Here is a 21,934-nt window from a genome sequence, read left to right as displayed (position 1 = left end):
ACGTTATTCTCCGCATAATCGGCGAATTTCAGTCCGGCAGAGTATTGTCGCGGTCTTTCACGGAGGTCCTAACAATCTCGGCTAATTAAGTTGTCCTTCAATCTACGCGGATATTATTATAAAAGGGATTAACGTCGTTTTAACAGGGCGGAATCTCAGCTCGACTACTTCGACGATTTCGTTCGCCGCCTCGCCGAGGGACAAGGGTGTGCAATCTTCCCCGCGGGACATGCACCTATGGGAATATCTCGTTAAGAACGAATTTACATTTACTCTTTTGTCCTCGATTTTTCTCCTTTTTCTCGCAGTATACGCAACACGCGACTAAATTATCCCGCAAACGACCGCGATTGTTGCCAAGTAGTACGACCAGACCGCGTTAAAATCGAGCCTCGAGGTGGATGCAAGTCCCGCTAAGAAAAAAAAACGCCTCAATGTTTTTTCATTAGGTCCCCTTTGTTGAAGGGAGATTCAAGGACTTTTTTAACGGTGTCGTCGCTTACGCATCGAGTTTGTTAGGGTGGATTTTTGTATGCTTTTAGACGCGGAAATGCGTCGTATTCATGGAAATAAGAGAATATTTGTAAGTAAAAGATGGGGTGAATGTGGAAAAGCGGAATTATAAAAAATCAGAGTATTTTTAGATTGCAGGTACGTGGTGAAATGAAAATTATTTTAACTGAAATGCCAGAGATAAAGTATCCCTCTGGAAGATTTTACCTTGCAAAAAATTGTTATCCTAGATTATAAAAATATCGCTATGTACGTATTGTATTATCGTGGGCGATGTTTCTTTTATCGAACTATCATGCAAATTATGTCGAAAGATGTAAAATTTGTTTTCGTTTAGAAATCTAATCAGCGTGCGACAAATATTTTATTAATCTTAGTACGGATTCAAAACTGTATAGTAACTGAAATGCGTTACTATACAAATTTTTGTGAAATTTTAGTGATATCATAAAAAATCTTTTTTTTTTACAAATTCGTGGAACATTTCCTACTAGAAATAAAAGTTCGATGGTATCTGTAAAAAGTAGTGTTTCTTGTCAAATTTTAAATTGTAGATTTCATCCTGTTACTGCACGCTAGTACATACAGTGCGCTCTAACCATATGCAAAACCCGAGCAGAATCGATGAGTCGAACATTGTACGTTCCCCTCGTAAATCACTTGCAGTAGCCAAACAGGAAATAGCATTTTACTTGACAGGGATTGACTTTTGGACTTACGTGTACGTAGCATTTTTCACGCGCGTCGCTGAATTCTACAATACTCAAAAATTCTAGAACAATATTTTTTAGCGGGTCCATTCAATTTGCCTTCCATACTACGTTTAATTCCATTTCGTTCCATTCCCAATTTACTGAATGCTTCTCAGTTCGGGTAATTTAAATAACGCGGAGCTGGTTCGATCGGAATAGTCGATTTCACGGCGTACCTACGTATTTTTCAATATCATAATTTAATGAATACCATACACGACGCAATTCACCTTCCAACGCGTCCAAATAGCCGTACAGCTTTGAACACGATCTGAATTAAACAAATTACAAAGCCAGTGTGATTAACAGAGTGTAGAAATTTTGTTTAACAACGGTCTCCCCTTGCCTCCGGCCATTTTCATACGTAAAATTGTTGATTAAGAAAAGAAAGGAAAGAGAACATCGAGTGGAAAGGGAACACGAAACGAAAGGACTAAAAACAGGCGCGTAAAAACTGGCGCACGCTGGGCGTGTATTAACCGGCGACGGTGAGAATGATAAAAATATAAAGCCGCGTGCCGGCAGGCTGCTCCACTACTAAAACCCCACGGGGGGCGCGGTAATTTTGCCGTTAAAAAATCGAGACAATTACCTGGCGAAAAAAATTAAACTGGATCAAGTGCATCACGGTTTGAAAGCGCCATTAAGTTAGTATGGCCGCATTTTACCCGTAGAAATTCAATCGGTGCACTGATGGACAAAGCGGGGGAGAGAAAAATAGGGTGGAGGAAGCCATGACGAGGACGGAGAAACGAGAGGAAAAAGGAAGCTTGAAACGAGAAGAGAGACGAGAAATCACGGTGGAGGACGACGAAGTCACGCTGTACCGAGTACAGGATGGAACGACGAGAAAGGAGGGGGTTTAGAGAAAAAAAGAAATATAAGAAGAAAGCTAGGCGGATGGAGGGGGGATGAAAAGGAAGGAAACGGCGAAAACGGTTGAAAAGGCCGCGTCCGTATCATAGATTCCTGACGATAAGACGAGGACGGCTAGCGACAGGATGCAAAGGAGACTGATCAAGAGAGATAAAGATCAACGATTTGACGGAGACAGAGTGGAGAAAGAGTGGGAGAGAAGGGGGAAGGGAGAAATAACATGGGGTTGCGGGAGAACATAAGAGTCGCAAAGAGGAAATAGCATCAACGAGCGGCGCTTCATTTCAATGGAATTGGCTGCATCAATGCCAATTAATTAGCTGGTAAACTCCTGTCGGTCGTCGGCCTCTGAGTAATTTCATTAGTCCCCGGAGCAGAGAGCCGTTGAATAAATAAGGTCCTGTTTTCACCATGAATACCGTCGTCCGGCGTTTCAGGAACGATTCCTCACGTGGGTCAGCCCCTAATCGGTCGATCTACCTCGAAGATGCCCGCACGCCGCTGAGCGATTCGAATCGCTCGTGCCGGCCAGCGCCGCGATCCTTAATCACTCTTTTTCCAACCAACCGGAAGGACACACGGAACTGTTTGTGCTTCCTGACAAACAGTATCTCGTCGTCGCTCACGGTACCAACGCAAGAAACTAACTCGTTTACGTCGAATAATCTTTTTCTCTCTTTTTTTTTTACTTCCCCATTTTTTTCTTTCTTCCCCCCACTTTTCCTTTCTCTCATACCTCTTTTCCACGTTTCGTCGGCAGAAATTGATGAGGTTTCGTGAACGAAATTTCGTGAGAAGAACGCGGTAGGTGATTTATCGAGACGCGACGAAATAAATGATTTGAGCTGATGAGTCTGACGAGAAAATGGTCGAAATAAGAATCGTAAATTTCGAAGTTCCGATGTATCTGTTTCGATAGTATTTTTTTCTTCTTCTCACTTACATTAATGAGAATTTCTGTGAACATTTCATTTCTGCTTCTATCTTTTCGGAACATCAATCATACAATGCAATGCGATGCATACCTTTCGCTCCTTGTGTCTAGAAAGATGGTTTTTAATATCAAGCTCCGCGTATTTCATCATCGTGAAATATAATATAAACACAGTTTCCTGTTATTATATCGCGTTTAATTCATTTTTGAATTTCAGTTTCCCAGCAAAGTGCTTGTTTATCCTGCATTTAATCCACGCTTTCTGTTCCATGCGCATTGCAAATAACGCTTCTGAATTTTCTATAGCCGCCAGTTATAGCTTCAGTTATTTTATGAAATTTTCAATTATTATTGTATAGAGATGGTAGTATAAAATGAATTTTGATTATATAAAATGAAAATCTGTGCGATCGTGTGAAATTAAATTATTTTATGAAAATGATTTCCTCGTAAATTAATCGATTTGATATTATCGAGAAGATTTTTAATGGAAAATTGCTTGCAACCGAATTGAAGAATTTAACGACGAATTTTACTTTGCTCGACGGACGAAGTCATACGGTATTTCGTGGAGAAAGTAAGTATCACGAAAAGCTTTTAATATTTTAATGCATTATACTCTTGTTCGTTTATTCGAGGGGAGAATGATATCTCGAGATACGATTCGTTTTTGAAAGATAGTTGAATTAGCTCGTTCCATCTTCCTTTTGTCTGCGCATAAGTGCGTTCAGATTTGAAAACATCGCTAGAAACTCTCGTCGCAAGAAATCGTTATTCCCTCGTTTTTCGAGTCATTTAATACGCGCGTAGGTTTTGCTTGACTTTAATTGTTTTCAATTTATCCCGGCCAGAAGTTCTCCTAAAAAATTTTGTCATAAGTAATTTTACACTGGAATTCGCTTGAGAAGTTTTTAATCAATTTTTTAAAATCGTATGAAGTGTTATACGTGAAGTGAATTATACGAACAATGAAGCTTCAGATTATTAATAAAGAAACTAACATATTAAAAGCACGTTTTAAATCAGATTTTCCTATTTGCCGTGATGGACGTCCAAAATGAGCTGTCGGGTAACTGATTATCTTTTTTTTGTTGCAAAAGTTAAAATAAAAATACACGTTTTCCTGCAATAACGATAATTGAAATTTTTAAATGCATATTTGATAAATTTTTCAGAAGAATAAAAGCTACGATTTGAGATAATAATTTTATCACTAAATTAAGTCACCATCAAATATGGTATTTACCTCTTTACTCATAATATATGTATATGGAATTAAACAAATGATAAAAACACCAAAGGAAACAGCGCATTACGAATACACATAAACGATACGAATTTAATTAATTACCCTCTCGTTATCCGTTCTGACGTTATATTCCACTGGTATCTCCATGGTCATTCATTTTTTGTTATTACCTACCATATTTCATTCCACTCATTCATCATTTAAGATACACAATTAACTCTTTCAATCCTCATATATCTAACTTATGTTTGCAACAAGTATTGATTATTTATATCATTCTTAAATTTATGGAAGCAAGTTCTCAACCTTCTACCTTAGCTTTACAATGTTTAATTACGCTTGTAACACAGATTCTAATTCATTAAAGATGGTTTCTATTTGTGACACTTTGTAATATTAGTTCGAAGTAAACTACATATGTATATAGTTTAATTTGTACTGCTATTTTAATTTTAATTTTGATTTCTTAAACCAAGTGCATTGTAATTCAATATTTTGAAATTACTCTATTATAATTTCTAATTTTAATTTCAATTTTAATCTCATCGCTATGTGGCTAATATTAAATTATGTATAATGTAACAGTATTATGGTACTGAGTAGCTAACGTTAACTGAAATTGCTTATCAAATAAGCGGAATATCGCAATTGATAATCACGAAAGATTATTATTGCACAACAGAACATTATGAAATATTATTTTTATGCAATCGAAAATTGCCGCATACAGTCTTTCGTCTGAATGAAAAATCGTGAATGGTTATACGTATACAAATCTCGTCTAAATGAAATTCTATTGGAAATTATAAAAAATATCCCTTCACAATAAAAAAATCATAAAACACGATTTCTCTATAATCCCGAATCCTGCAAGATAATTTTCCTTTGCGACAAAAATATCACAACAGATCATATACAGATTTTCGTCCAAATCGAGTTCTACCGAAAACCAACGAAAAACTTTTATTCCAAAATAAAAGTAGATTCACTCAAACGCAATTCCTTTCCACGATGAAAAATCATAAAAGCTCGTATAAAAATCTCGTCCAAAATCCTATCCTCGGCTCGCAAGTTCCCCAGTTCGTATTTCGCTAAAATCATCGAACGATCCATATTTTGTCCGGATCCCTAACAACGGCGTGCAGAATGGTTGGAGATGAGGACGTTTTGGAAGTTTTTAGCCGGGGCTCGATCGTTTGTTCGACGGGGAATCTCATTAACGAGGGGCCATACTATAATTGCGTATCAGGATCGAACGACATTCGCGAATATTAGGGGCTCGTTCGCGGAGCTCTGTCGCCGGAAAATAGTCGGATTAGTCCGGCAAGCAGAAATATAGCAGGCGCGTGATCACCGGCTACGATTAAGGCTCGTGTACAGAACGAACCGGGGTAGGAGAAATCGTTTAATTAACGAGCCGTTCAAGTGACGATATTAGCAGTTATGCGTGAAAACAGTTCGCCGTTATTTTGGTTACGATAATGAGATCGGATCGCGAGGAAATCCTGCTTATCGGGTGCTGTAAATTACGTTTATTTAACGACATTCAAGATGATATATTGGCCGCTAATGACAGTCGTTAAATGATAAAATATTTATTATTCTTCTTATTTTAATCTCTGACAAAATTAATAACGCCGATGTGGTATGGATTCGTTTTGCATGCATTTTGGAATTACGATATTGATGAATGTGTATTTTGGAATGTCGTTATCGTCATCGATGAATTTATTTATTGACATTTAGTTGTAATTCGTGATATAATTGTGCATTTATATAACCATATTTTAAGAAAAGAACGAGATGTATCTTATTAGATAAAACTTTAACGGTAATGCTTTAATCAGAAGTTTAATCACTTGCCCATACGAAAAGCTTCGTTGGTACATATTGGACCTATTTCTAGATCCACTTGCGATTGATATTTATTAAGTTATAAGAAGATTTATAAAGGATATTTAAACGAATCACCTACTATATTTACATATATCGATAAGAGCAACGAATCTCAGGATTCCGCTTTTCTTAAAATAAGCCATCAAGAGCTCGAGAACATTTCGGACGAACATCAAGCAAAGAATACATCCGCGTTTCAGTTTGTCCAAGTCGCGTGTACTGTCATTTCCGTTTTGAAACGCGCACTTATTTTTAATGTTCAGTCTCGATTCGTCGGGCCTCTGTACACTACAATCTTCGTACAACATACAACGTACGAGCGACAGACGAAACGTTAAGTCCCCTGTTTGCGCGATTGTCCTAACAATATTCGTGGCGCGGATGCGATACGGCCGGTATTATTTGCACGATACAATGGAAGCGTTGTGCGAGTAACGATATAAGCGTGAATTACGCCCGTCTGCCACCGGCCGATACAGTGGCTTTTCGCGCTCTAACGATTTGCTTCTTTGACTTTATGTCGCTTGGAACGCGCCCGGATTAGTGGCCATTGCGTTGGACTAACGGGGAAAGATCCTCGGACACTGACGATTAAAAGGACCGTATAACTTTTGGAATTACTTGCCACACAGCTTTCCCGGTAACGTATACCCTTGCGAAGGGGCGAAGTTCACCCTCTCGAAGATAGGGTTGCTAGCCAGTTTTGGATTGTTTCTTGTGAAAATGGTAGGAAGGAATGTTGTCGATAGTCCGTGGATGTTCGTGCAGATGCATATTTTTGCAGAAAATGTAACGAAAATGGAAACAAGATAGAAATTCGTTATGTTACTAGTAAGTTAAACGTGTACATTATTTTGCATTGTTTGGTTAACGTGTATCATTTGTTATAACATTTACATATTGGTTAATCGGGTACAATTGTATTAAATTTCGTATCATTTAGTAGTACCTTCGTATCAATACAAATATTTGATGCTATGAAAATGAAGTTATAGAATCAGATGAAAAGACACTTCAACAAAAAAATAAGGATATGTGCAATACTTTTTGGATATATCTTTTGGATATTTATTATTACTTTTATAAACGAAATTATAAAAGTGAAAATTAAATAGAATTGCTTCAAATATCGTGACCAGTACTTTACTTTGAATATTTTATATATTTTTATATATTGTTTGCATTCTATATATTTTTTCAGACTCAAAATTAATCATAAATGTATAAATATCGGCAGTTCAGTAATCAATCTCAATTTAAAGTATATACTTACACTTTTGAGTCATTGTTCAAGCGTTGGATATATATATATATATATATATGTACTTACATATAATACATTATGCTTCGAATTAAAACAGTTCAATCGAATTAAATTGATCGTATCATTAGCTATAATGTGAATTATATAGTCAATAAAAGAGCCAACGAGCGAAAAAATTTTGAAAATTTTTGTTAGGAATGAATATTTGAAAAGGAATAGAACAAATTAACAGAATAATCGTAAAAATGATTTTAATACCTTGTTTCACCACAATTTAAGTACGACATTTCCTTATTTTTCGACATTTTTAATTTTCACAATTGAATCGTTCAGTAGCCTCGTTATTCAATAAATTATTCATTTTTAATGCTTTGAGCATTTTTTTCGTTGTTATACGCATACGTTAAAAACTGACCATTTTACGAAATTATATTATAAGAGCATTATAAATGTCCTGCTATTACCTTCGAAATAGCCAACAAGCCGTTTTATGTTTCTCTGTATTATTATTACGCTAATGAGATATTACAGAGAAATTTACGAAGAAAAACTACTTAACATCCGCTGTGCTACGAATACCCCTTTCGTTTAATTTTAATCCACTTAACTGCTACTCTGTAGTACCTTTTGTAGAATCAAGTATATTTGCATCCTTTTGTTTCCTGAACTATTTTAATAACGAGTTGTATTCAAATAGTAATGACAACAATCTCTATAATTTCACGAAAAATATAAAAGAACGTGTAGAAATTTATGTAAAATATAGGAGTAAAATATTCTTTCACCTGCAATAATTCTGATATTGCTACAACGAATGAAATTAGATTTTATTTTATTGGAAAAAATTGGATACTCATGGGCGTAACACGAATGTTCATGACTGTAGGGTTTTGTGCAATTAAATATTATTTGCGTTCATCGGAAATGTTCTCAAATTGAAAACAACGAAACTGTTTTTACATTTGGATTTCATACAGATATACAATGGACAGTTGTTTTTTCAAATTCATATCCTGTTACACCTTTCTGCCGTAACAATTTACGTCTAATTAAACGCGGCTCTTGTTATACGAAGGATTAACGTGTTTGTTTTTCACAGGATGCAATCGCACTGTCAGGAATTCCGTTGGATGGATACGATGGACGGGACGAATGGGACGATGTATTATTCGCATCAGGGCGCCTCCTAGAGATCCTCAGGTAAATAAAAATTCTCATATTAACAATTGTCAATTAAATATTTTACATTTATTACGTTTTCTCTTGCTTTTTGTAAATCAAATTTTCGCTCTGTATAGAGAGTAAATAAATCGAATAAAAATCACAATAAACGAAGCAAAATTCGTTAGTTTCATCAAAACGAGAATATTAGCCAAATTTCTGGTAATGAAATCTCATAGAAACGCGATACACAATCTTCACTGACATTTTTTTCCAGTCGAAGCATATTAATAAAATTTAATATTCCTTCCTAGAAAAATTTAACAGCTCTTTAGAAAATGAAAATCCACGGAATTTCATTTCGTAATAATGTTCTGAAAACGCTATAAAGATGTCCTGTAACAAAATTTGGTCCGACGCAGGTGATCGAGTTAAAAGTTAGGAGGTTGCAAGTCGGTTTCCTGAAAGAAACCAGATGCGAAGGCGCTTACGTTCAATTCTCTGATGGCAGCGAGGATCTTGAGGATGAAACAGGACGTTACTGCGGCTATGTGAGTGGCAACACAACCAGGTAGAATATATTTCAATTTGATATTAGCTATTGTATAGTTACTGTTAAGTATATTACTATTGCAAAGAATTTTATATATAGATGCGTCATAAACAAAAATATCGGCACAGGACAGATTTTTCTATAAAATTCTATATAAATCTGCAAAACACACGAGTTTTCAACCGATCCTTTTGTAAAATATCTATAACTTTCGAATTCTAAAGTTTAAGTACTTCATGATTTATTGATGTTGGACTCTATAACAAAAGTACAGAATAGAACAGTAGAATAAAACATAAGATTTTATCTCAATTACTGTTAAATTGAACTAAGAATCGATTCTGGAACATTTTTGGGGCCGTGGATAAAAAAGAAAGGAACGGTTCTAAAAATTTTATTAGAATTATGTACATTTTGTAATAAAGGTTATCGTAACTGTTTTCAGTTCTTTCTTACTATGTATTTTGATTTTAAATTCAGTTATTATATTTTATCAAGAAAACTGATTGTAGAAATACCTTTGTTCATCACTCTACATTATACAGATCATTATAAGATCGTTATGCAAAGAGTTTCCCTTATATCGTCAATCGGTTGTTACTATATTTCACATAATTATACTGACAGATTTACGTAATTGCTTTATCGATAGGTACACTTTGCATACATAATTTCCTATGAATTTTATTCCATTTTTTATTCTATTGTACCTACTCAAATCTGAATAATCAGATATCAAAGAAATTTGCATTCATAAATATACAGAACTTAGCAATTACTAAAATAAATCATTATCAGAGTACGAAATGTTTGTACGATAAAATACGAGTGTACTAAATATGGAGATAAAAGGGAGGAGTGATTGGTGGGATCGTTAATGAAAAATAATTAACCGGTTGGAATAGTATTCACAGCAAGTTGTAAACCAAATGTGTGTAAGCACCTCTGGTAGATAATGGATTAAACAGATGCCTGTTGGTTGAAATGTAGCGATTCCAAGCCGCTTATAAGCGCGGCATTTAATGTTTGTAAATATTCCCCATTTCGATATATCCGATAATTTTGGTTTGCTTTAATTTCAATTTTCTGGCTTCCGAGTCTCTTTTGTAATCCTTATTAACACGTTTCTGCGTTACGAATCATTTTAATTCAGTTATTTAATCATTCTCTAATTTATCGAATGTACGAAATATGTTATTTAGTTTGAAAGATAATTTGCCATAATAATAACAATGCATCATTAAATTTTACTTCGATATTCAATTACGATAATTAGGAAAATAGATAGTTACATTTGTTATATTTATAACGTATTCTAGAATTTAATTAATTACCAATTGACCCATTACCAGATAGATAGTTGATGTACGGAGTCTACCGATCTCGAGAACTCATATTTTACCGCATTACGTATCTTATCGACCTTCTTATTCCAGCTATATTTTATGCTTCCAGCTATATTATTATATCCAGCTATAATATATTCTTATTACAGCAGATTATTTAATTATAATAGCAGAGAAATTAACATTGTTACTAGCTATTCATGATGTATTCGTAACTATTGCGTGTATTATATATAGTAACGTTTCATAGAGAGCGGCAGCTTCCAAAGTCTTGGAATACATAATAAAATTGAAAGATACATACACGCAGCAGACATTAAAATCGACAAAGGAGCTACTATCCACTTTTCAAATTCCCAATATTTTTAACGTTACGACGAATTCTTAGGTATGTTAAACGAAAGTTTCGAACCTCTACGTTTCATCCACTGCGTATTAGATACCGTTAAACGTAGAAATACCAGCGAATCCATTACGTTTTAGTTCGTTAAATAGCAAAAACGTAATCCAGCCAGACCTTACCTATTCGGCTATACCCTTTTAATTATCCCGCAGGCTGTTCCTGCGAAAGGGACCGAATTTAACGATCATAATGGACTCGGACGTAAAGTTCGCCGCCGAAAATCCGGTGATCTTCTCCGCCCAGTTTTCCATACTACCTGCCCAGCTGGCCGCCGAACGGCATCGTGGATTCTCCCCGTCCTCTTCGACCGAGTGTCCATTGGAGTGCGCCGTGAGGAACGATCGAAGGTCCTGCAGGCTCGCATCCCCGGGTTATCCGGGCGTGTATCCGCGTGGTATCAAATGTAGAATTGCTCTGGAGTCGAGCGCGGGTCGCTTTAAAATCGGCGGACAACCGGACGACCTTTTCGACCTGATGAACCGTACGTCGCAGGACGGTTGCCAGACGGAGAACTGCGAACAGCACGTTGAGATCGTGGCGGAAGTGACGAAGACGAGGGTCGCCAGAGCGAAAGACGGACGATCTCCAACGGAAGAGGTTCCGGTTGAGAGGCGAGCGAAGAGGAACCCGGATCACGACGAGGAGGTGGAATTTATCATTGGGCAAACGTCGCAGAAGACCAGGAGGGGCAGAAATAATCGAAGAAGACTTAAGAAAGCCAAAAAGGAAGCGGACGGATCAAAGGGTCCGCGCGGCAATTCCCATGGAAAAGCAGCGAACGGGGATATCCGAAGAAATATCGGCCGTCCGAAAGAGATCACTGAACAGTCTTCGGCAGACGCGTTCCACGGCTCGAGGAGCAGCTTCAGGCATTCCGGTGGCTATCGCGATCAAGGAATCCGGCTAGAATCTATCCAGAAGAGACTTCGTCACCCGCAGCGCGTCCATAAGAAGTCCATGGATTCGATAAGCTCAAAAAAGAATTTCGATCATGATCTAAGAGATATATCGGACGCGAGGATTCTACCCGACGGGTTGGGACACGAGATTGCAAGAAAAGGCTTGAGCCAGGAGAAGATCACCGCGTTACAGGTGAGTTATCCCCGGAAATTTATTTCGGACGACACTTTCGGACGCTATCTCGATCGTTTCGATCAGGTTGCCTAGCGTTTGATTGATTGCCGTGTTATTCGATAACGATAGCGGGAAAGAAAAAATCTCGTGTAAATACTAATTGGCAAGTAAAGATGCGCAGATATGTATTGATCGCGGTGTGTATTGCCGTGCTATTCTATGATACATATAGAGGTTATCTGATTTTAGTTGAACTTATAAGGTTTACCGCTTGGCAATCTGATAGCCGAACTTACAAGGTGCTTCAGTTAGCAATCGGATAGACGAGTTGAACTTATAAGGAGTTCCGTTTACCATGCATGTCCAAAGTAGGAATTGATATATTTGAACGAATAAATTGCCTGACTTATAAGGAACGGATATTATGTTCATAAAAATTGTTCTTAAAATTTACAAATTATTCATTCTTTTCTCACCGAGACATGATGTATATTTACTCCCGGTGCAAAGAGAAACAATAAAACGAGACAATAAATTGCACATATTAGTGAACGATTGTATTAAAAGGGTTATTAATAAAACGAGTATTACTTTTCATTTTTTAGATAGCGTATTGAGCATCATGTTTATTTTACAAACTCTATTTACAAGCATCACGTATAAATTACAAATACACGATTTAATTATATTGAGAAGAGAATTGAATTAATTAAATTTGATCGGTTTAGTCAAAATTGAGCAATGTATCTACTGCCTCTTTTTAAATAAGCTTTATCTTCAATTAATTTCCGATTCTTTCAATAATTACTGCTCATATAATTTTCGTCTTCCCCCGACTATTCTCATTCACTGGAAATCAACAACGATAAATATCCCTCGGAACTCGATAAATACTTATCGATCATTCTGTTGGTGTGAAATAGAGGTTGCAATTGGAGAAATTATTTTGCAAGTAGATACCGGTGCGCTTTAATTTCGCTGCAAGGATACAACAGTAACTACCGAACTCTTGCTAAACAGTTCTCGCGAAGTTTCCTTTCGCGGACCAAGTTGATTAAACGTTTCGCTTGGCGTCTAGCGCAAGGAATAGATACAACGCGTGAATCTAGCTAGACGATCTAACGTAACGTAGAGATGAAACGAAATAATCGAATTATATTTCTTCGCCCAATAAGGTTCCCGACTACAGATACGCAAAGAAGAGTCGAATACCAGAAAAATTAGCAAGCACCAGTTGCGTGGGCGATTATCTGGCGTTGCTGGAGAACGTGGACGGAAAGATCTTTGAAATCTCCAAGTTCTGCGGAGAGGGTCACGTTCCACGGATCCTTTCGAAAGGAAGGAGCATTATCGTGGAGTTCTTTGCGGAACAGGATGGCACTATAATGCACGACGGGTTCCAGTTGTCGTTTCAGGAAACGGAAGAGGCGCCCGGCGTGAAACACGATCGAAATTGCGAATTCGTTTACAAAAGTACGGAACGAACCAGGGAAAATATCAAGTCGTTGCAGAGCTGGTATCCGCCGAATACTTTGTGCAGTTACAAATTTATGGGCAGATCGTCGGAAAAGATCTCCGTTCATATGAAGATAATCAGGAACGAGCCGGACCAGGAATACGCTTCGCAGAAACGGAACTTCAGCCTGAATTACTGCTCCGGAAACGAGATTGCGGTTTACAATGGGATCGAGGTGAGCAACCGTCGAGCCAACGTAAGAAATTAACGGGTTGTGTGGTAAACGTAATAGCTTCCCTGTTGCTTGTCTTATTGTACTATTCGAAATTGTTCTTAAATGGTCTTCGTTCTTTTAAAAATGTCAATAAATTACGTAGGTACAGGGTCTAATTTCGCTGCACCTACCGTAAGAAATTTTTCATTTACTTTCGATTTAAATTGAATGTAAATTATGAATGACATAAATGACGTAAATTATGAATGAATTATGAATGACATTATGAACATATTACGTTCTTTTATAAATTTTATTATATCGTTTTAATTTTCATACTTATCGTATTTTCTATTCTATGAGTGTAAGAATTGCTTCTTATAATTCAAACAAACAATCAGAGGGTTGGGGTAAAAACGGGAAAAAATTTTCCATTTTATAACACATTTTATTTGCGAGAATTGAGATAGCATAAATTGTAACGATTATAATGCTCGAAAAATCATCTTCATAGGATAACATTAAAGATTTGATATACTGATTAAAAGGGGTATGTACAGGGTATGACCAATCTATTACTGGAACAAAACACGGATAAAAATGATTAATATTTTATTAATCGTTCCTTTTTATGATGTCTAAGTAAGATATAAATTTTATGAGCACTCCCTTTATGAACAATTTAACTGAATATAGTTCCTTCCTTAGTAGACTAAAACGTTAAAACTCAATTTTTTCATTAAAGCTATTTTGTAACATTCACTGTTTTCTCCTTTTGCTCTTCAATTTAGATAGTCGAAGTTATCAATTATGGCCACGAATGGAATAATTAAGAGTTGTTATAATTGTTCAAAATAACTACAAGTTTTCATATATTTAAGTGAAACTAATCTCTAAAAATGTTTTGGAAAACCGCAATACTACCGCAATATTAAAAGCGTTGAAAATTTTACAGATATGTAGTTGTTTATTTAATTAAAACGATTTAATTACTTTCGTCGTCCTTAGAGCGTCACTGACTTATCTAATGGCGTGACTCGCATATTAATCAACGTGTTAAACAACATATGACTATCATTAACAAGAGTTGCATATATAAATTTCTTAATATTACTTTTATGCTATCGCTTGATTTTTTTCAACAACAAAACTACTACATCTTTTTCTATCATCCCGCATTAATTTGATTCGCATCTTTTATGAAAATATTTTATTAAATTTACTCAAACTTTTGTATTGCGAGGAACATTTGCATCTTTCAAGAATGTTCTTTTCCCCGTTTCGTTTATACTATTCCATTTCCATCCTGCAGCGAACTTTTTCATCCTGCAATTCCTGTTATGCTAATTATAAATCGCAACTCTCTTCGTCATAATAAAATAAACATGAGAATATTGAACTTCCAGGTGAACAACAGCGTGTTGATGTGGTCTTACTGCGATGTGTCCCACCAGGATATTAATAACATTCAAGTTCCTCTCACCTCCAGCGGAAATGAATTGTTAATACAATATTATAGCGCAAAGGGCTCGTACGATGGGCAAGAATTCACTTACACGATATCCTACAGGTTCATAAAGAAATCGCAGAATTCTACCACTAGACGTCAAGTCCAGGACGATTTCAAGCTGATCTCTCTCAGGCCGGTAAACTTTTCAGCGTTGAACTTCAACGAGAGCGAGAATTGCAACTGCGATTTCGGCGACAGAATCGGCAGCTTTAAAAACTGGTTTATGGTACTCGTTGTCTTAGGGATAGTCTCGTTTCTCGGTGCCATCCTCACTATAATCGCCCTCCTTGCCAAATGCATCAAAATGCGATCGATGGAGAAGAAACTGCTGCAGACTCCGAAACTATAAGCCCGATCAAATTTTGTACGATTTTCTATCTGTTCGAATAAAACGATTTTTTTTACAAACGAAAATAGATTTAGATCTACGCATGTGCTCATTTGATTCACATTTGGACATCTACATTTATTTATCGTTTGTTGCAATGTGATTAAAATTTGGCCGGATGTAACGATCTTCAAATCCTTACAACTCGAATCAAAATAGAATTTGGAATTGAAGAATCGTGAAACAAATATCGCAGATATTTCTCTTGATATAACTTAATCTATACGTTGCATTATTTTTTTCGGAGGAGTAAAATAAGATTTCTCATAATTTTTAATACGATGCTTTCGTTCTCCTAAGTCACTATTATGTAATAGCCTGTATGCATAAAAGTATTTCTATTTTGATTTATATTCAAATTATATCTAACGACAGTTCGTGATATTGACGTTTCTCGTTCTTTCCCTGTGATTTTAGTCAACTTTGCATTCACCGAATAAATTTTCATTCGAGATAGGTTTTATTAAAAACAGATGAAAACGTACATACAACAATCCATAGAAAGAAAGAAATATAATCGCAGCGCAAAATACAAAAACAACTACTACTTTTATAGCTTTGTTCTATACTCGCCACATTCTCACCTTTGTTCGTTAATTTTTTCTTTAAATTTCCACTTTCGATATCAAGAGAAATTATGTCTCAAAAAATATAATTTTACTTCATGCTCTATAATTAAACCTGAAAATATAACTAGTCGTATAATTAAGAACAAATCGTATGATGCTAAAACAATGAAGCATCTTGTCCGAATCAAAAAATATCGCCTGAAAGGTCAAGGTCTCACCGAGATTTGAACTCGGATCGCTGGATTCAGAGTCCAGAGTGCTAGCCGTTACACCATGAGACCTTGAGAATTTTTTTACAGAAATTAGAATAGTATGCATGTGTAAGTAAGTGCATACTTTACACGTTTTTATAATATTACAAATGAGTTAACATCGATAAATATAAATGACAATTGTGATCGACGCAATGGCCAAGTCGATCAAGCATAAATTCCATCAAACTGCGAACATGTAAATACGGATGATCCTCGACATACATATCTAATTAGAAAAACATAAGGAAATCAAATTGTTGACGTGGAAATGAGAGAAAACGAACGAAAGAGCGTACGAAGTAGATATAAGTACATACGATAAAAATTATCATACTTTGTTAGGAGATCTAAGGAAATATCATCGCTTGAGGTGAAAGCTTTAAAAAATTTTTTTTACCCATAACAATAAGGACTAATTGTACGGTCGTTGCGGACTCTAATATACCGTTATAAGTGTTATTTTGCATCAGAGAATAAACGTCGCTTCTGTACAATATGATAATTAATCAAGGGGAACGTGTAAAGTCCATGTAATATAAAGCATTCTTCGTTGAATAAATTGCTGTATTATAAACACTTTCTATACCATCAAATGCTATTGATTCTCATTGTTGGATCTGAAGTCAAAGGTAGAGAGGTTTCTTCGTGCATAAATTACGATTATTCTGTGCTCGATTCAAACCTTGAATATTCAGATCTCAGTTGAATGAATGAAAATTGCTTAAGACGTACTAGTAAGTTGTCCTAAGCAATGAGCAAACATGAAAGAATTAGCGTCAATTGTACATAATAATTTACCATAATGAAATGAGGGGACAGACATATTTCTGTGTTGCAATGAAAGTTGAAGCTGTAGAAAGATATTGTTACGTAAGCAAATCTCAAAGCAAAAATACGCAAAGAAAGAAAAAATGCAAAGGTTAACAAATCGTACAGGCTAGTAAAATCAGAACATTGAATCCTGATTCTACTTTCGGCGGCATAACAGAATCAAAGATATCAAAGAATACGTTTTTATTGTTGCGATCGTGAGCAATTCAAGTAATTTCGCGAGCAAACTTTAACGATATAATGTGAACATAATGGAGGTTCAAATCAAAATATTTAATTATAACTATATTTCAAGCGACAAAGAGTTAAGAGAAGATCATAAGTAGATCGTAAGTAGTGCTTGGAAACGGGATGAAATACGTGTGAACGAAACACTTGGGGGTGTAATATCTTCCGACATAAACTATCGCCCTACTTATTGCATCTCGTGATGAAATTGCAATGTTACATATAAAGAGAAAAGATAATCACAAAACGATATCACATAAGAGATTAACTAAGTAACCACTTGAGAGGAGTAATCTCTTAAGTTATCTGTATTCATAATTTTTGCAATTCACAATTTATAATACATAAAATAAATGAACTACATCATTAAGAAATATGAAAATTAAAAAATTTCTTAGGCAGATTTAAGATTTAAGAAGACAAAAAAAAAAATGATCGCTAACCATATGTAAAATGTTTTGCTAAATGTAAAACAAGATTTCCTCGTTGTTCTTAACATAGATTATATTTCATTTTTTATCATTTACGAATTATTTAAATTAATTAACTAATGCAATAATAGTACAGCTATTGTTAAAAGCGATGGCAGAAAGATTAAAATATTATCGCTGAATAAGTAAGATTTTAGTATTATAGCTATAACCGCTATTACAAAATTGCACAACATTTCAACAACATTATGTTAAACGGGATGCAGTTAACGAGATATTTTTTCTTTAAATTCAAATGACGATTTAAAGGATGTAACAACTAAATGTTTCTTTTTATTTATTTACATATAGAATAAATTCTTTCTGGTGTCACATTTCGAGGTATTATAATGTCGTTTTAAAAATCTCCATTTTAATTTTAATACAAGTGCTTCGTTTATGAAAATGGTAACTTTTCCATTAAACCGCAATCTACCTACATTAATTTAAGAGCAGTTTCGGTGGACGCATAATGCGGGACACAATGAAGCATTCGCACTGACAGTAATTGGATGTTGCGCAAGCAATGATTTACCGGAAATATATTACATTGGCTAAGTCAAGGCATGAATCAGCACTTATTCGTGTATTTTGCCCGTATTTCATAAATCAACGAGCAAAAAAGTGAACAAGCGACACAGCTGCGGTGCCAAACAATAATTTGTTAAAATGTTCCTACTCGTTTCGTACACGAAATGTCGCGAGAATGTTATCGAATGTAGATCTCTAAGTATTAATTTTTATTATCCTCGCATATTCACGTATCTCCGTCGAATACTAAATTGATCTACATTTATAACAATGGAACGTATTTTTATAAAAAAAAAAAAAGAAAAGAAAAATAAAAAATAATAATAATAAGAAAAGCAACTTGTAAATGTGATAAATATTTAATCGAATTGTAAGCCCACTAACAATAAGCGATCTACAATATGTAATAGCATCAAAATGCTCGAACGATGTGTAACTGTATCAAGTGAAATGAAAACACTTCATAATAAAAACAAAAATATTGCTAATTGTATACGATTGCATAATTCTTCTTATTCTGGCATGACCTAATTTTTTATTTGTTCTATATAATCTTGATCGTTACTTTGCCAAATGAAAAATTAGTTTGGTGGATACATAGCTAGTTTCGTGATAAATGACATGATAGAGGTTTGTAACTCTATTAATTAAGTTTCTTTTCATGTTAATAATAGAACGATTGAAAATATTAGTTATTAAAAGTATTAGAAACATAATTGATAATTATAGATACATTTATATGTATTTCTGTGATGAGATATTTATTTATTATGGAATAATATTTATTTATATCTAAATAAATCATACTTACGATTTATTCATTATTACATGTACTTCATGATCAATACATCAATCTCTATATTATAAAATATTGTCAAATAATAGTCAAAAATATGTGATACATTTAAATTTGTTCTGCTCTTAATGGTTCTCCTATTTTACCAATAGATGTCGCATTTGAAGTCCTGATATTCCTTTCTATGTGGTCGTTTGCCAACGGTATCGATTCGTTACATGTAAAGTTAGTAGTGAGCTTGCAAATTCGTGGACGGAGTGTCGTTTGTAACTGTAGCTTTGTGTATAAAAAATTCGAACAGAATGGCAAGAATAGCAGCCATAAAACAATCTTTGGAAAAAGCGTTACACGATGAAAGCAAAACATGGGCAAAGTATCTAGGCAAAGTCGAAAAAAAGACAGGAGTCGATCGACTTTATGTTTTTTTAAGTATGGACGTTAGAATCATATACTTTGTAAGCTTTTTGTGGCAGTTTTTGTCTTGCTTGATAAACCAATTAATTATCACTTTACGTAACGAGAACCTAGTACAAATTCCTCTTGGAAACAATAATTTAATCGTAATTCTGAATTTAATTCTAAAAGTTTTCAAATTACGCACATTTCACTCGCATTTGACTATACTACAACGGTATCGTATAGATTGTAGTATATAAAAGAACCTTGAAAACGCGGTTATTTTGTAGCATAAGATTCTACAAAAGCATTCAATGACAATTGAATATTCATAGGTATAATAATAATAAAGGGAATGATCGAGTTTTTCCGCATTTGTGTAACATACACGTTTTACTGTATCACAATAAGATTCTTGCAATTTGCTTAGATATATTGCTTACGATAATTAATTTCACTGGATTTTTCTATAATATTGTTTAATATTTTTTAGGTGTTGTTGGATTTACAGCATTATATTTGGTGTTTGGTATTGGTCAGCAGTTAGTTTGTAATATCTTTGGATTTATATATCCTGCTTATTGTTCTATGAAAGCCTTGGAAAGTCCAAAGAAAGAGGATGATACAAAGTGGCTGACCTATTGGGTGGTTTTTGCAATTTTTACAATCGTTGAATTTTTCGCAGATTATATTTTATGCTGGTTTCCAGTCTATTGGCTTTTTAAGGTACTTTGTTATATTTTAATTACATTTGTTATAAATATAAGATGTAAATCATATACTTATTATATTGTTGGTTTTTACAGTGTCTCTTTTACATTTGGCTAATGGCACCTATTGAACGCAATGGTTCCTTAATATTATACAACTGTATTATTAGACCAAACTTTTTAAGATATCATCATAAAGTTGATGCATTGATATCATCTGCTCAGGATGCTGGTATATTTTTTATGACAAGATATATATATACATAGTTAATACTTTAATACTTATTACAATCTACTAAAGAAAATACTTTTATTTCAGCTGTTAAAGCTGCAGCAAATGCTTTGCTGACAGAAAAGCAGGAGTAATATTTACAATTTTGAATTCCTGGAGGCTTAAAAAATATGCCTTAAAAATTTTTACTGTTTTCTCGTCTCGTCCATTTTTAATAAAAAGGAAACTGCAATATATTTGACAGTCTTAATTTCCTATATATAATGTTTATATAGTAGTATAAATTTTATAATCAATTGTGCCTATTACTAAGATGCTGTTATAAAATCCAATTACACATGTTATTGTGTATCTTACAAATTTCTATATCTTGTCAGGAATGTAGTTTATCAGATCACAAAATTTTGAATGAATGTAATAAATACATAACACTGTCATAAATGTAAATAAAAATTGTATGAGTACATAAAGTTCATAATTACAAGTCTTACAGAAATGGCTATGTAATGTTACATTCTGTTGCAAGATTTTTACATAAGCCAAGCCAATTTAGTAATATTGAACAAATAATTCTTACAATATCATTTGTGATTGGATATTGATGATATTTTAAGCAGTTATAAGCACTATCCGAGCAAATGTTTTCTATCATAGTATAATTCTCTGTATAAAGATATTTTTATGCCATGATATTACAGTTATAAACAAGGTGAATATTTTTAGTATTGGAAATGAGTGTATAATGATTTGTAAAATCGCCAAACAAACGACATTTGTAAAAAAAAATACGTAATACGAATGACGAGATTTATATTTACAATTTTGTAAGTGAGGGTAGGATTAAGTAATATAAAGATTGAGAATATGACATAAATCATGATACATGTGTATGATGTATGGATACTAAAAATTAATGAATTGTAGGTAAGCGCAAAATTTTTGGAATGATAAATTAGATATTAATCCTGCACAAGTATAAAAACAAGCTTTTATATGAGCTTTAAGTATATTTGTAGCGCCAAATATTTGAACAGACGTTATTATTTTATAAGAGGTTGAAGAAATATGTGGCATTTTGCGACTGACCAGTCGTATCTTAACAATTGGGAGGCAATTGTTGATCCATGCCAAATTCGCATATTTAGACCTTATAAAATAAAGTGTAAGAGGTTCCATTATTCTTAAAATAAATTCTATACATTTGAAAAGTACATATACATTTACGATTTATTTGCAAAGCTAGAAAATGTTCAATACAAATGGAAACGTAAACATCGAGTGAGCGAGACAGAATGAAAACAAATACATTTTCGTTCTCAAGCCAATAA

General features: G+C 34.4%; 2 protein-coding genes and 1 non-coding gene across 3 annotated transcripts in view; 2 read left to right on the top strand and 1 right to left on the bottom strand.

Moving 5' to 3' along the window:
* The window catches only part of LOC122569097, a 70,387-nt gene extending 51,422 nt beyond the window's left edge, over positions 1-18,965 (top strand). Inside the window, exons 3-7 of the mRNA XM_043729621.1 lie at positions 8,584-8,684; positions 9,068-9,216; positions 11,100-12,039; positions 13,197-13,712; positions 15,098-18,965. Of these exons, the coding sequence (XP_043585556.1) occupies positions 8,584-8,684; positions 9,068-9,216; positions 11,100-12,039; positions 13,197-13,712; positions 15,098-15,550 (2,159 nt within the window). The 3' untranslated portion in view covers positions 15,551-18,965. The remainder of the gene's footprint in view (positions 1-8,583; positions 8,685-9,067; positions 9,217-11,099; positions 12,040-13,196; positions 13,713-15,097) is intronic.
* Trnaq-cug lies at positions 16,368-16,439 on the bottom strand. Its single transcript has one exon. It is a non-coding gene; the product is annotated as a tRNA-Gln (tRNA).
* Positions 18,966-19,479: 514 nt separating the features above from the next.
* On the top strand, positions 19,480-21,817 carry LOC122568983 (receptor expression-enhancing protein 5-like). The gene is made up of 4 exons (XM_043729399.1): positions 19,480-19,697; positions 20,158-20,390; positions 20,471-20,606; positions 20,694-21,817. The coding sequence occupies exons 1-4, from the start codon at positions 19,571-19,573 to the stop codon at positions 20,738-20,740; spliced, it is 543 nt and encodes a 180-aa protein (XP_043585334.1). The 5' UTR covers positions 19,480-19,570; the 3' UTR covers positions 20,741-21,817.
* Positions 21,818-21,934: the final 117 nt, after the last annotated feature.

This window comes from Bombus pyrosoma, linkage group LG7 (assembly GCF_014825855.1).
Source record: "Bombus pyrosoma isolate SC7728 linkage group LG7, ASM1482585v1, whole genome shotgun sequence".
Taxonomy (NCBI): Eukaryota; Metazoa; Arthropoda; class Insecta; order Hymenoptera; family Apidae; genus Bombus; species Bombus pyrosoma.
This window is presented reverse-complemented; position numbering and strand designations above follow the sequence as displayed.